Here is a 15,997-nt window from a genome sequence, read left to right on the forward strand (position 1 = left end):
AGAGCAAACCAGGTGCTCAAACCACAAACGAGTGGGGAGGCACACACACTTATATGCTATGAAAAGAAATAACCCGCAATAGAGCCAAATACCAATACCGGGACTTGCTCAACGATGGGGAATGAGCGCCGGCTTGAGCAAGACATAAGCTGGTTTTAGGTCCCGTATACCTCATGCAGGCTGGTGTTGCACAGGGCTGGAGGATGGCGGTGAAGAGAGGTATGGCAATGAGAAAAGGAGGCCAAACAAAGAGAGAGGAAAGGGATGCTGCCTCTCCAAAGGTCAAAATCCAACTGTTGCATTCATCATGGCTATGGCCTTCATAAACTTTGGAACCACCTACATGCACGGCAGGTCCCTATCATTGGCCGCCAGAGTTTGTAGGTCTACTATCTTCCAGGTAGGCCGTCCCACCCCACGAGGCAGCCCCAATAAAAAGTCTTCTGCCCCCTCTCCAAAGCTCCGCAGCCGACCTCGCAATAATGGCCTGTGATGCGCCGGCCAAACAGTCAATGCTGTTTCCTCCGAAAGCGCAATGCGCTTTCCAGTTGTGCCTTTGTGCTGAAGTCCTCACCTGGCCTCACTCGAAAACAGGTTTTACACAACAAACTCACTCTATACTGTCTTAAGGTTAACACTCACATCCTCCTCAGTGCACGTTTTACAAGATGACTTACTCTGGCAATTTCCCTGATACAATAAGGAATCTAACCTACGTGGTCACACGGTCCATGCTATTGTTACCACAATCGAGCTTTGGATCCCCTATCCCCGGCCACATAACAGTAGACCATGGACAAACATAAATGAGTAATGAGTACGAGTAAAAAAAAAAGTAAAGATGACCCACAACATGAGTAAAGAGTTCAGATGGGAATGGAAGAGGCGAAATAATCAAGCTTCAAATTTTCAAGTGATTTTAAGTGCATGCAGTGACTGCAACCTTGAGAGCAACCTGACCAGGGTGTATGCGTCTCTCAGAAATAGAAAATGCTGAATAAGGCAGATTCAATCACTAATGAAGACAGAAATGCCTTCTATTGCCTTTGTGCTTTTTTATATTATGATTATATTATGACATATATTTTGATTGTCTTTGTGATTCACATATCCAAAGGTTCCAAAGAAGTTGTGACAATAAAGTATTGTTTTTCTTGGAAAACTTGAAAATACTTGCATGTCATGCAATAAAAGAAAAATATACAACTCATGGCTTACCAGGTTTTCCAATATTTCCACGATACTTTGTCTTCCAATTGGGTCCCTACGGTCACACTGGGAGGAATGACAAATAATCAAGTAAATGGATTCAAATTTCATGAAATTCATGTTACTAAAGTGTTCATTATATTCGGTGGTGTCTGCAATATTACATTATTGTAAAACTATCTCCACTCTGAAAATGGAAGCAATGCAAAAATATAACAAGAAAGAGCAATCAGAGATTGATGACCCTCGCCAGGACGTGTTTTAGTGCTTTTAAAAGCACTTTTGCATAAAAACAAATATGGCGGCCGAACCACGTGACCGGTGACGTCATCATTTGTTTTTTTCTCCACCAATTGATTTTTTCTCCACCAATTGATTTCAACCTCTCCACCAATTTTTTCTCCACCTCTTCCCCCTTGCCCCTCCCCTCCAAATCTTCCCCATCCCCCCTTCCCACCAAAACTTCCCCATCACCACTCCCCTCCAAATCTACCCCATTGCCCCTCCCCTCCAAATCTTCCCCATCACCCATCTCTTTCAAATCTTCCCCCTTGCCCCTCCCCTCCAAATCTTCCCCATCACACATCCCTTTCAAATCTCCCCCCTTTCCCCTTCCCTCCTAAACTCCCCCCACACCCCTCCACTCCGAGACTCTCCCTCGCTCCTCCCCTCCTAGACTCCCCTCTCACCCCTCCTCTTCAAAGCGTCCTCCCCACATCTTCCCCCTTCCAACTTTCACCTTCATCTCCCCCAACCTTCTGCCTCGCTCTTCCCCCTCTTCAAATAACACCTCACTGTGCCTCACCCAATCACCATCAAACCTATTGTCCGCCCCATTCTTCCCTTTCTCCAAACTATTCTGAAATCTCTGACACACCTTCAACAGCTCTCCCTACCTCTTCCTCCTCTTCCACATCTTACCCTACCCCTCCCCCCCACCCCCCCGTTCTGTATCCGATGCTCCCCCTTCCTCTTCATTAAAGGTATGTACCTCAAACATCCGGGGCCTTCGCTCAAACTTGACTGATCTCTCCATACAGGTTGCTTCTGACAAACCAGACGTGATCTGCTTAACAGAAACTTTCCTCCTTCATGATGTCTCTGATTCCTTGGTATCTCTCCCAGGTTACTCCCTCCTCCGGTATGATAGACCCGAGCCTCGTCCTGGAGGTGGGGTTGCCATCTTTATTAAAAAAAACTCTTCCTCACTCGCCCTGCACTGCCCTCTCTCCACCTCACCACCAGGAATACCTTTGGCTGCGGCTTCCCCTTCGCTCCCACCTTTTGTTCATATATGTGTTGTACCGTCCACCAAACAGTGATGACTCCATCTACATCTCGCTGTCTGATAATATGGACCAACTTCTATCTACCCATCCCAACTCTCTCTTCCTCATATGTGGTGATTTCAATTGTCACCATGCCAGTTGGCTGGGTGTGAGTACCTCTCTCACCAGCCATGGCTCTTCAGCAAAGGACTTCTACGACTCCCTGGGACTGACACAATCTGTCAATTTCCCGACCCGGAACTCAGTCAACGGGGCATCTTCTCTTCTGGACTTGGATTTTTCTAACTTCCCTGAAAATGTCTGCTGCTCTTCTTCTGCTCCAATCGGTTCTTCTGATCATGTGCTTGTTAAAGTGGACATCTCTCTGACCATTCTCAGAGAGCCTCCTCAGCGTCGACAAGTCTGGCATTTCACTCAGGCCAACTGGCACGGTCTTCAAGCAGCCATCAATCATCTGGACTGGTCTCCCATCTCTACCGCCTCTGACATCAACTCATCCTGGGAATTCTTCCAAAGTAAATTGCTCTCTCTCATGCACAGATTTATCCCATCTCGTCTTCAGTTGTCATACCCTTCCTCCCGTCCATGGTACGCGGAATCTTGTGGTGAGGCTGTTGCCCAGAAACAACTTGCTTTCGTCTCCTGGAAAGCAAATCCAACGGAAGGAAATCTCAATTCCTTTCACAAAGCCCGAAACAAGTGTGTGTCCACCCTCAGGAGAGCCAGGAAACAATATCTCTCCGTTCTCAAGACCGAACTCTCTTGTCTGTCTCCCTCTTCCAAATCCTGGTGGCGTCTGGTCAAATCTGTTTCTGGTGTTTGTTCCCCCTCCATCCCTTCCCTCACCTCAAATGGCTACACGGCTGACTCCGCACGTGAAAAACCTGAATGCCTCAAAACTCTGTGTTTGCCTCTAAATCTTGTGTCCCAAACCCATCCCTCTCTGTACCCACCGTGCCTAGTCGTACCCAGCTGCTCCTGGACTCTGTGTCTTTTCCTCCTGACAAGGTGGAAAAGTTTCTGTCAACCCTCGACTCTGATTCTGCAACTGGACCTGGACCTGACGGCATCAGCCAGCGGGTCCTAAAATCCTGTTCTTCCGCTCTATCACTCCCTCTCTCTGTTCTCTTCACCCTCTCTTTTGCTCAAGGTCATCTTCCATCTGCTTGGAAATCAGCCAACATCACCGCTTTGCACAAAAAAAGTGCAAAAACATATCCTAGCAACTACAGACCAATCAGCCTTCTCCCAATTATCAGCAAAGTCATGGAATCCATCATTGCTTCAGATATGAAATCTTTCCTCTTCTCCAATGGCTTGATCTCTGATCATCAATTTGGTTTCAGACCTGGTCACTCTACTCTGGACATGCTGCTTCTGCTTTCTCAACAATGGATGGAGGTCCTCAATGCCAAACAGGAAATTAGAGCTGTCTGCCTTGACATATCACGTGCCTTCGATACGGTCTGGCACCCCGCTCTGCTGACCAAACTCTCCTCCTTTGGTATCCAGGGAAATCTCCATGCGTGGCTGGCGGACTTCCTCTCTAGTCGTAGTCAACGTGTGGCCCTGAATGTGTTTCTCTCATCTCCTCTTCCTGTTCAGGCTGGAGTTCCCCAAGGCAGTGTTCTGGGCCCTGTGCTTTTTCTGGTCTTCATCAATGATCTCTCTGACTCTCTTGAAAATCCTCTCTATCTCTTTGCTGATGACTCTACTCTCTGTCGCTCCATTCCTCATCCCTCAGATCAGCAGTCTACAGCCTCCTCACTCTCTGCAGACCTGGACAAAATCACAGATTGGGCAAACAAGTGGAACATGTCTTTCAATCCTGACAAATCTCACACTCTTACGATGTCTCTCCGAAAAGACCAACTGGACAAACCTCCCATCTACTTTCTGAATAATCCTCTCCAAGAAGTTCTGTCACTCAAGCTTTTGGGTCTCACTATCTGCCATGATCTTTCCTGGGAAAACCACATTTCAAATCTGGCCTCCAAAGCCAGTCTCCGACTGGGCATCCTCCGTCGTGCGAAGTCCTTCCTTGGCACAACTGAGCTCCTCACCACATACAAGGCTTTCATCTGCAGCTCAATAGAATACTGCTCTCCCCTCTGGGCTGGTGCTCCTGCCTCACACCTAGCTCGTCTTCATGCTGTTGAAACCAAAGCGTTCAGAATCATTGGAATCTTCCGCGATGAAGCTAACTCCAAGGGCCTTTCACTCACTCACCGCAGGCAGGTTGGTGGTCTTTCCGTCTTCTACCGACTCCTCTCTGGCCTTGCCCCCCCAGCTTTCTCTGGGCCCTGTCCCCCAAATATTCCTACAGGTCACACAAGATCTGCCTGCAACCCTCTTATGGTTAAACTGCCAAAATCAAGACTCTCTGCTCACCCTCACTCCTTCATTCCTCCCGCCTCTGGAACAAACTCCCTCACTCTCTTCAATCCCACTCCACCCTCCAGGTCTTTAAAACAGCTGTTCACCACCATCTCTTATCTTCCCCCATCCAAAACCTTGATCTTTTCTTTTCTACCTCTGCTAATTTCACACCAAATCCACTTTTTTGAAATACCAACTGGTGTCCTTGTGTTTTATACTTCTCACACCCCCCCCCCCCCCTTTCCATGCCTCCTCCCCCCAAGCCCTCTCCCTCCCACACATCTCCCTGCTCTCATATGTTATGTTTGTGTGCTTCCCCTTCTCTCCCCATCTTGTCTTCCGCTCCCTCTTTTTATATATCTTGTTTGTCTGGTTGATTTGTTTGTGAAATAAATGTAATTTGAAATGAAATGAAATGAAATTAGCTCTTTCATGAGCCTCGATTCAGTATACAAAAAATAAAAAAATAAAAAATTCTCCACCATCATCAAAAGATAACGCTCAACAAAATTAATCTCGATCGGATGAAGTTTTGTACTTGTTGAATTATGATGTCATCATGAAGGCACCTTTGACATCATCATTAACATGTTATTCCCCATGGAGAGGTCTTTACAATGAGCCATGTCTCAACTTTTTCGATGCTGTGCTTCCGAAGATATCAAGGTGCAAAGTTTTTCAGTTTTTCCAAGATGGCGCCCATACCACGTGACATATGACGTCATAATTATCATTTAAAATTTCTAAAGGAGGAGATGAACCTTTGGGGAAAACTTCCTGTCAATCGGGCCAACAGTTGCAGAGAAAATCATATTGTTACGTTTGTGGGGGTAGGTGATGAAATATCATAGTGGAGATAGAACTGTGTCGGGTAGCATGGACCACGAGTAGGAAGCCTGTGTTTGTGTTTAAGTCGGGGAAAACTGTGAGCTTAAGATTGTTGATGTGTCTTCACACCGGGGTGGAGCTTGTGTTATCTAGATAGGGGTTAAGATTAGTTTCCCCGGAATGTGATTGCCTCCTGTAGTTTTTAACTACGTTTTTATGACAAGGCAGGCATAAAAACCCTCATCACGCCAACAGCAACAACTAGAACGCAGCTCAGTAAAGAGCATACCCCGGCCAGGTGAACATTTTACGTTTTGTATCCCAGAGTGGACCAGAAAATCACAATACAGAATCAAATTTAATCAAAATTATCCATCCACAACTTTTTGAGATATCCTGCTGTTTATCGTTTTTGGCCCGATCTCCTGATGGTGAAGAATCACTGAAAAAAATTATACGGGCCGGATCCGGATCAGGATCTTCACCAAAATTGCATTGATTCTTCCTTGTCACACACACACATGTCCACCAAGTTTTGGCCAAATCCATCCATAGCTTTTTGAGATAGCCTGCTATATGTTGGTTTTAGGTCGAACTCTGAATGGTGAAGAATCACTTTAAAATTAAATAATTCTCATATCCGAATCCATATTCAGATCTTCACCAAAATCGAATCAATTAGTCCTTGTCAAACACACAACCGGTCCACCAAGTTTCGTCCAAATCCGTTCACAACTTTTTGAGATATCCTCCTATGTATCGTTTTTGGCCCTATCTCCCAATGGTGAAGAATCACTATAAAAAATTCAACAAGCCGGATCCGAATCCGGATCTTCACCAAAATCTAAACATTTATTCATTGTCACATACGCAAGCTCTCCGCCAAATCTCGTCCGAATCCGTCCACACCTTTTTCAGATATCTTGTTCACAAACAAACAAACAAATGAAAAATCGGTCAGAGACCGAGGACTTGCCGGAATGTACTTTTTTATAGGTCACTTTGGACAAATATGGCGGCCAAACCACGTGACCGATGACTTCATCATTATTTGTTTTCTAAACCAATTTATTCCTAGATTATGCTCAAGAAATTTCATCTTGATCGGATGAAGTTTTGTACTTGTCGAATAAGGACGTCATAATGGAGGCACCAATGACATCATTAACATATTTTATTCCCTATGGAGACTTCTTTACAATGAGCCATGTCTCAATTTTTTATATTCAGCACTTTCGGAGATATAGAGGTGCAAAGTTTTTCGGTTTTTACAAGATGGCAGCCGAACCACATGACCGATGACGTCATAATTTTTTTTTTCTCCACCAGTTTATGCCGTCATGTCGCTCAAGAAATTGTATCTTGATTGGATGAAGTTTTGTACTTGTCGAATTATCGAATTATGACGTCATAATGGAGGCCTTGGGCCGAGAGAGTTAAAAATTGGGCACAGTCTATTCCAGGGCAAGCCAAATATGTGTGTAAAGTTTGGCGATTCTAGGTGCAATGGTGTAGACGTAGTACTGCGCAGAAACAGACAGACAGACAAACAAACAAACCAATCAACATACTTGCCGGAATCTTTTCCGGCAAGTAACAAACAGACAGGGGTGAAAACATAACCTCCATCCACCTTTTGTGGCGGAGGTAATAACTGACATGCATGCCGACAGAACCCGAGCAGAGCGATCGACAAGTAAGCTCACTTCCGCTTCCGGTCTTGCCGGCGAGGTTACGTTTTTTCGCAGCTGTCCACGCTCTCCACGCTATCGAAGTTAAGTAATTGTTCCCATTTGTATTTTCGTCAAAACTGTATTTATTTTATGGTGTGTGTGTACCTCCAGTGGGTCCCCAGGAAAATTATCGGTGTAAATCTTTCATACCTGTCTAGAAAATCGTGCTAATTCGTGTCGTGTCTTTTGAAGCCTTGTACCGTGTCCTCCCTTGAGGCTTTGTTTTTCTCTCAGTGGTCCATTGTTTGTGCTCCAATAACTTTCGTTCTCTGTTTTTCCTAGTCTTTTCACCCCTTAGCCGACTTCCTTGTTTAAATTCTCAACTCGAATAAAAAAAAACCCCAAAAAACATTCCCTTCTCTGTTCTTATTTGGTGTTCTTATTCGTTTATTCGTTGTTCTTATTTGTTCGTTCGTTCTTCGACCACGTGTTTCTCCCCCATTTCCCCAGATAGTTTTCACTGTTAAACTTTAAAATGTTTAAACTTTCCCCGGAAGTACTGTATTCTGTCGTATATTATAACACCTTTTTCTTTTTCTTCTTTAAAAGGTTGCATTCGACTTGCTCACCAAATCTATTCATCCCAAAAAAAAAATCCATCTCTCACAGTGCCTCTTTCATACATTCCCTAAACTCTCCTGCACTCCACCCCCCCCCCCCCCCCCCACTCCCCCTCCAGTGTCCTTAAACGTATTGCTGCGGTTTTGAGAACCCACACAGATAACATCATTAAAGGTTAAAGGTTGCACCTGTGGAAGTGTAAATTTATGAAGCAAGCAACTTTTATGAGCCTCAACCCTTATTCCTAGTCTGCGGGTGTTTTTTTATGGTTTCCATGCAAAGCTTTGCGATCTCCCTGCAGTTGACAAGTTATCTCTGGCACTGCCCAGAATCGTGGCTCGAGGAGAGTAAAATTCTTAGTGGAGGCAATGGCGGAGCACATATTGCCATCAAGGACTGATGAAACATTATTACAAATAGGGGAATATGTATTTCTATCAAAATCTATCAAATTGATTGAATTGAACATCAAACCAAAGGTCTATCAAATTGGAGAAAAGGGTATTGTTTTCTTTTAATAATTAAATAATAATACAACTGGAGCCATAATGTCTACCGAGGCCCTTTGAAGTGATTTTCTGGGTTATCGAGGCTTACTTGCCAAAGCGCTTGGTAAACAAATGCTCATTATGACAAATTGTTTCAGCTCGCGGTCTTAACAAACTACCATTGTTTCAATAAATTAGATGTAAATATTTGTAGGGTGTGTCCCCTCCCACTTTCGCCTACGTGACTTCTGGGGGATGGTAGTTCCGAAGTCCATTCTCAATTTAATGTTACAACTAGGTTTTGAGAAAATTATGTATAGAACTAAAAATTGTGTGCAGTATTGAGTATTAAAATAAAACTAAGCTGAATAACGGTTTGGAAATAATAAAGTATAAAATCCATGTAGGCTAGCTCTCTCTCTCTCTCAATAAAATCTTTTGTGGGATTGCAGTATGCTTTTGACTTATGACGGAAAAGATGATTTGCAGATTGGAAAAGGATGTGATTGTCATAGCTACTGAGTGATTAAATAATGACTTTCTTATTGTATATTTTCTAAATATTAAATCATAAATGTCCCTGCAATGGCATTATAAAACATCACTGCAACGTTTACGCATCGTTATGATTGCTTGGTGCCAAAGATTCTGAAGCAGCACATTCTTCTCATTAAAGGATTTGTAAATGCAGATCTGCTCCCACCAGGGAGCACCCTCATCCCAATATTTCACTTGACCAATCACATTGTATCCCCCGATCCTTGCACCCTCCCACCCAAACTTTTACCCAACCAATCCGGCTGCTCTCCTCCCCTCTCTTCACTCCTCCCCCCTCCTCTTGCTCCTCCCACTTGAAATGGTTTAAAAATCAGAACGAATGACCAAATAACCAGGATTAGCACTGGGTCTGTAGGATGTTGGTTTGCTGTATGTTCATACTGTATGTTAACTGTATTCTATGCACGCTACTGTATCCTTATGATTCTGTCTGTTCATACTGTATGTTAACTGCATTCTATGCATGCTACTGTATCCTTATGATTCTGTATGTTTGCACTGTATGTTAACTGTACTCTATGCATGCTGGTGTTTGGAATGATATTTCCTTGCGCATCCCTACTGTACCAGGATTTTCACCCTGGACTTTGATCTTAGATTTGTTGTAAATCTTCCTTGTGTGTTTTTGTGAATTGTATCTTGCTCTCCTTGGTTTTAATAAGGGTCGTTGTTTTCCTTGCTGTGTATTTTTGAAGACAGAAAGTGTTGTCCTCCTCGGGAATTAAATTTGTGACTCTTCTGACAAGTTGATGGACATTGAATTTCTTCGTTCATATATTACATACTACTGTAGGGAAAATATCCCCAACAAGATGGCGACTGTGACCTCTTGCTAATCTAGGACGACCTGGGAAATAAAGACGAGCACAAAGCTGTACTCTCCGCTTCCCCTTGTCGCTTGGTAACGCATTTTAACGAACTGATTACAGATTTGATTCCCGAGTATTATGGTATTATGGTCATAGGGTGGTGTATTGTGTTAACTATTTGCCTCATCTGTCTGTCTGTTCTTGCATAAATTTGCAGTGTGGTGTGTTATTGTTTAATTGGTTGTTGGTTGGTTTAGTTTAATTGGTTATTTGGTTGGTTATATGGTTCGTGGGTATACCAGACGGTTGATCGCGTGAAATACCCCAGGAGTGTTTTTGTCAATGTGGGTTTGGCCACTAGATTTGACTAGATAAAACACGGATGTCCGCATTTTGTAGCGGTGGTTCTGAACAGTCACGCACTCTTCTGCAGAAAGAGTGGTGATGTTGCACGGGTGTCCGCATTTTGTAAGCGGTGGTTCCAACTGTCTTCACTCACTTAAGCGGTGGTGAACAGTTGTTCGTTGTTGTGTGCATGTCTTGAAGTATCAAGAGTGCCCTGTATTTTGTCATGAGCTCAAACGATTGTGTGCATGTCTTGAAGTATCAAGAGTGAGTTTTGGTGTGTGGCAGAGTGTGCTTTGAAATGGTATGGTGTGTCAGAGATATGGGTGAAAATATTGTGTTTGCAGGTGTGCGTGACATTTGCTCAAGTAGACAGGTGCACCTGTTAAAATTAGGCTGCGTGTACCTTGGGTGTGAATGTAAAATGCTTTTGTTGTTTTACAGACAGGCTGACAACTAACATTCACTCGGATAGGGGTTGAAGCTGACCTTCATATGAATGAATTTATTTATGACAAAAGGATGCAAAAAGGTGACATCACTAACAGAAATGGCCGAGTATTTTTGATCTGGCAGACATTCTGAGTGATGATTCAGAGATGTTTCATGATCAATGGTAAAGATGCAAGCCTTTTCTGTGTGATTTGCATGGGGACCTTTTGTTCGATATCAATATCTAGGATTATTGCATGACAAATGATGGGAATTTAATGAACAGGCTAAAAATTGCGTACATAATTAATTTGTGAAATGGGAGAGATATGATGTTGTTCTTGTAAATTCCTGCATGTTTTATGTGCCTTGAAGGAACAGGTGGATTCAACAATGCAGGTCCAGGCTCGGGAAAACAGATTTGGTTGGTATATATATTTTCTGGGTACATATGCAGGTCCAGGCTCAAGAAAACAGATTTGGTTGGTACATATATTTTTTTTGAAAGGTGAAAAGTATATATATATATATATAATAAATTTAAAAATAAATAAATAAAATAAAACATTTAGATATGAAAGATTTGTCTGCCATTAAGCTTCAAAATATAAAAATTGATCTGCTTGGTGTTAATTTAAGGGCTGTTCCGATTATCTTTGTTGAGCACCAAAATCTGTCTACCAAATTTTGTCCATGTCCATCACTAATCTTTTGAGACATGCTTCACGTTTAATGAAAGACGATAATTAAGCGCTTTGTGGAAAGGCAATGGCAAACCACCCAATGTCATACATTATATTTTCAGCATGATCGTGGATTTGAGGATGCAAGTAACTTCTAATTTTGCCTGTCCTGTGTGCAAAATGTCGGACAGTGTTGAATAAATTAATACAGTTAAGATTATTATGACATTTAAAAAAAAAAATAAAAAAAAATAATAATAATAATATAAAAAATCCCAAACTCATAATGACAGGGTTGATGGATTGAAGCGGTGTGTGCTTCATGAACCAATGGTGTTGTTCGTTGTTAATGGAACAGCTCGCGACGAGTGTTTGTGAGTAACAACCACCCTCTGGTCAAGGCTCATAGAAAAAGTGATACTTATTGATGTAGCACGCTTACAATAGATATTAATGGCGAGGTTTGTGGTTGATTCGATTTTGCGAAATGAACGTTCTTTGAACAAGTTAAATGGTAAAATAATGAAAAAGTATATAATTGTTTACTCTCTGAAACTGGGTATAGTATAGAACGCTGGGTATAGTTCTCAAATCACTCTGGGTTGTGACTTGAAGAATGAATTGGAGTTGTGACAAGGTATAGACAGATGGGAGGTTGCGATGCTGGTACTGTGGATTCTATGAGACAAAGTACAGACAAATTTTGTTTCACTTCTAAAAAAAATTTGGACAAAAGTGGGTGTAAGGATGTAAGGATGTGAGGTAAAATTGAGTTATGGAATTCATTGCTTTCAACAATGCAAAGGGTGACAAGATATGGGATTTTAATGGGATAAATATAAAAAAAGATATTTGTTTTTGTCAAGGAAAAGTGACAATTAGCTGAGGAGTCACCGAGGCCAAACTTTAACCTTTGACGGCAGAGAAATTGTGTTCTGACAGCAAAATACTTCCAAATAATATTTATGCCTGGATTGCTTCAAGAGAAATGACATACTATTTATTTTAATATAAAATTGCTATGAGATAAAAATTATATTTTCGGTGGTGGTGTGACAGTAATTACCTAGAAAAATATATCTGAAGACTTATGGACATAATGAGGCAAAATATGGCAGAATAGTGGTTGAATGCTTGTTGATTTAAAATTTCAAAGTCAAGTTTTTACACCTTCAAGACTTCATAGCTACACTTACTTTCGGAGAGTCATATAGGAATCTTGGACAAATGGAAGTTGAAAGAAATAAGAAATGGGGATCACATGATTTCACTCGTATCCAATGGGACTTTATAATATTAATCTTTCTGTGTCACTAATAAGGCACAGAACATAAACAAAAATTGTTTTTTAAAGGAATATAGTACTGATGAAATCTCCATGTTTTTCCACATGTAGTTTTGTTGAAAAACCGATGAAGAAATGGAAAATTTGAGGTATTAAAGTTACGGAACTCAAAATATCTAGGTTTGTATGTGCAGTCATTAAAAATTGAGTCATTCATTGTTTTGATGATAATCCTAATATTTGATAAATATTTGATAATAATCCTAATAATTTTAATCCTTGGAATAATATTGCTAATAATTTGTCTGAAGGCTTTGATAAATACTTGTCGAAAGCAAACAGTGACTTCTAAGATGACAGAAGTGTGGGGTATTTGGCATCGCCAGGCTAGTTTATTGGTTTAGGAATGTTTAGAGGTCATTACAATGTGATCATTACTTGTGTGATCATTTATGAAATTTCATGAACAGATATGTGCAATGGATCTAATGTGAGTGTGTATGAGAAAATTTGTTGCAGGATTCGTGGAATGTTCAAGGTCGGACATGATCGTTGGAGAACTTGCACTAAATTTGGGAAAAAGAAGTGACTTTCCATAAAATTCTCACAAAAGATTTCATAGGAAGGAAGAGAATAAATGTGAATTGGAAATTGTGGAAAATTAAAATTAAAAGACCCTGTATCGGACTAACACGTGTGTTTAGGGGGGGCATCATGGGGAATAGAACTGAAAGACAATTTTCGGAACAATTGATTTTCCAGTTAATGGGAAAGCTATGAAAGTCGCATGAAATTTAATGATAACTTGACTCTCACATGGAAGTCATAGGATGAAGCTGAAGGGAAAGGTGTATGCTGCATGTGTGAGGGTGTGTGTGTGTGTGCAAAGAAGGCTGGAAAGGGTGGAAATGCGAATGATTCGGTGGATGTGTGGAGTATCGTTGAGAGAGAGAGGAAGACAAATGATGAATTGCGAAAGATGATGGAAATCGAGCCTGTGATTGATGCTGTAAAGAGGAACAGGTTGAGATGGTTTGATCATGCATTTAGGAAGGATAAAAATGACTGGTTGAGAAGAGTGATGGAAATGAATGTAAATTGAAGTAGAGGACGGACGGGGAAGACCAAGAAAGACTTGACGAAAGATGGTGGAAGAAGAAATGCGGGCAAAGGGGGTTAACAAGGAGAGATGCAGAAAATAGGGCAAAATGGAGAAGATAGTCATGGGGACTGCAAGGCTAACCCACGCTCTAGCAGGGAAAATGGCCTTAAAATACATGTTGTTGTTGTTGTTATCTGACATGTGAAAATATCTGCTATTAATCTTGGGGTAAAATTTTGGGGAGAATTGACCAAGGAAGGAAAAAGGGAGCTGGAAATGTTAATAATGATAGACCAGATGGGAAAACACTGAATAATATATTGTGGGACAAAAACGTTGGTCTAAATGTTAACATTGTGTGTGGTTCTGAAAATTAATAGGGGAATATTGATGAGCAGACTTTAAAAAATGACACCTACCCTGATATGGGAAAATAATAGTACAGAAAATTGGCAAAATGGATAAGGACTATGTATTATTATGATTTTGTGTAAGTACGAAAGGTTTGTGGTCACAAATTTCAAAGGAAATGGAAGTTATATCTTTGGAAAATTTTCAAAATTTGTAAGGGATCTTGCATGAGTCCAGCAAAACAATTTTTCAGTTTAATGGTAGTTGGATTTTGTAAAAAAAAAATATACAGACAGATGTGGGTACAGACATATATTAGGGGTAAATTGACAATTTTCTGATTGGAGTAAAATATGAACATATATATGGTTCAATGTAACCACAGTATAAAATAATATACAGATTTGGGACATTTTGTAAACTTTTTGAATAATGAGAAAAGTCATAAAATTCATTTTATTTAGTGAATGTCAAGTTAATGGAAGTGTTTTGTTTGATTAAATTTGTTCAATTTGTGTTCAAATGATCAATGTTTATCACAAGCCATGATAAATTTATGGAATTAATGCTCCAAATTAATGGAATGAAATGTAAATCTTGAACCAGATGGAAAACTGGCCTCACTGAAGGAAGAGTGGAATTATGTGATATTTATATTATTTTTAATGAATGGTGTTGATGTTTTATAAGGTGGATGAAAAGGGAAGGAAACGGTGCCCTGGGGGCATGCACCTGTTACATATACATGCACCTGTTCTATAGCTAATATCTGTCCTTTGAATGAACTGTTACGGATGAGAAGTACAATGATATTGCAATCATTGTTGAAATGTCACAAATTTATTTTTCGGATTGTAGGTTATTTGAGGTTTAATGGGATTAATGTGTATACAACACAACAACATGCATTTTAAGGCCATTTTCCCTGCTAGAGTGGGGGTTAGCCTTGCGGTCCCCATGACAATCTTCTCCATTTTGCCCTATTTTCTGCATCTCTCCTTGTTAACCCCCTTGCCCGCATTTCTTCTTCCACCATCTTTAGCCAAGTCTTTCTCGGTCTTCCCCGTCCTCTACTTCCTTCTACATCAATTTCCATCACTCTTCTCAACCAGTCACTTTCATCCTTCCTCAACACATGACCAAACCATCTCAGCCTGTTCCTCTTCACAGCATCAATCACAGGCAATATTCCCATCATCTTTCGCAATTCATCATTTGTCTTCCTCTCTCTCAACGATACTCCGCACATCCATCGAACCATTCGCATTTCCACCCTTTCCAGCCTTCGTTGCTGCTCTACGTTCATTACCCATGTCTCGCTCCCATAAATCATAACACTTCTCACACATGCAGCATACACCTTTCCCTTCAGCTTCAGCGACACTCTCCTCCTCATCAGCACGCCACTCAGTTCCCGAAACTTCTTCCATGCACATCTCACTCGAGCAACCGTTGCCGAGTCTGATCCACCTTCTCCATTCAGCATGTCTCCGAGGTAGCAAAATGTTTTCACACCTTCCAGCTTCACGCCGTCTCCAAGATCCAACTCAACATTTCCTCCATCTGCAGCTCCCTCTGTGCACACCTTACATTTGAATGTAGCTGCCACACTGGTAAATGACCCAAATGGAATGTGTATGTTAATGTGTATGTGTATGTTAGGAACATATTGAAAAGAAATATGGATATATGGCATTACTAAAAGAAACCAAGCAATTGAGAGTTCTTAGGTTAATGGGATATAAATAAATGCATCTACAAGTTGATGGTTTATAAAAAAATATTTTTAGTTCTGGATGATACTAAAACGATGAACAATGTTGACAATATACAAAGAATGTGACTTGTTATTTTTTGGGGAAAACATGTCGTTTAAAATAATTGGCTAAGTTTTTAAAAAATGAAGATGTTCTACAGAACTCTTATGATTATTTATATGAATAAC

General features: G+C 41.1%; 2 protein-coding genes across 12 annotated transcripts in view; both read right to left on the reverse strand.

Annotated features, from left to right (window-relative positions):
• LOC137431270 (uncharacterized) overlaps positions 1-15,997 on the reverse strand; it is a 917,646-nt gene that overhangs the window by 646,671 nt on the left and 254,978 nt on the right. The gene's annotated exons all lie outside the window — the stretch shown is intronic.
• The window catches only part of LOC144888143 (uncharacterized), a 1,118,715-nt gene that overhangs the window by 202,738 nt on the left and 899,980 nt on the right, over positions 1-15,997 (reverse strand). For 6 of the 10 annotated variants that reach the window (XM_078781770.1, XM_078781768.1, XM_078781769.1 and 3 more), the window contains one exon: positions 1,219-1,275. The exons of the other annotated variants lie outside the window; for them this stretch is intronic. In XM_078781770.1, the coding sequence (XP_078637896.1) occupies positions 1,219-1,275 (57 nt within the window). The remainder of the gene's footprint in view (positions 1-1,218; positions 1,276-15,997) is intronic. 10 annotated transcript variants of the gene reach the window in all.

Source organism: Myxine glutinosa, chromosome 7 (assembly GCF_964187855.1).
Source record: "Myxine glutinosa chromosome 7, kmMyxGlut1.1, whole genome shotgun sequence".
Taxonomy (NCBI): Eukaryota; Metazoa; Chordata; class Myxini; order Myxiniformes; family Myxinidae; genus Myxine; species Myxine glutinosa.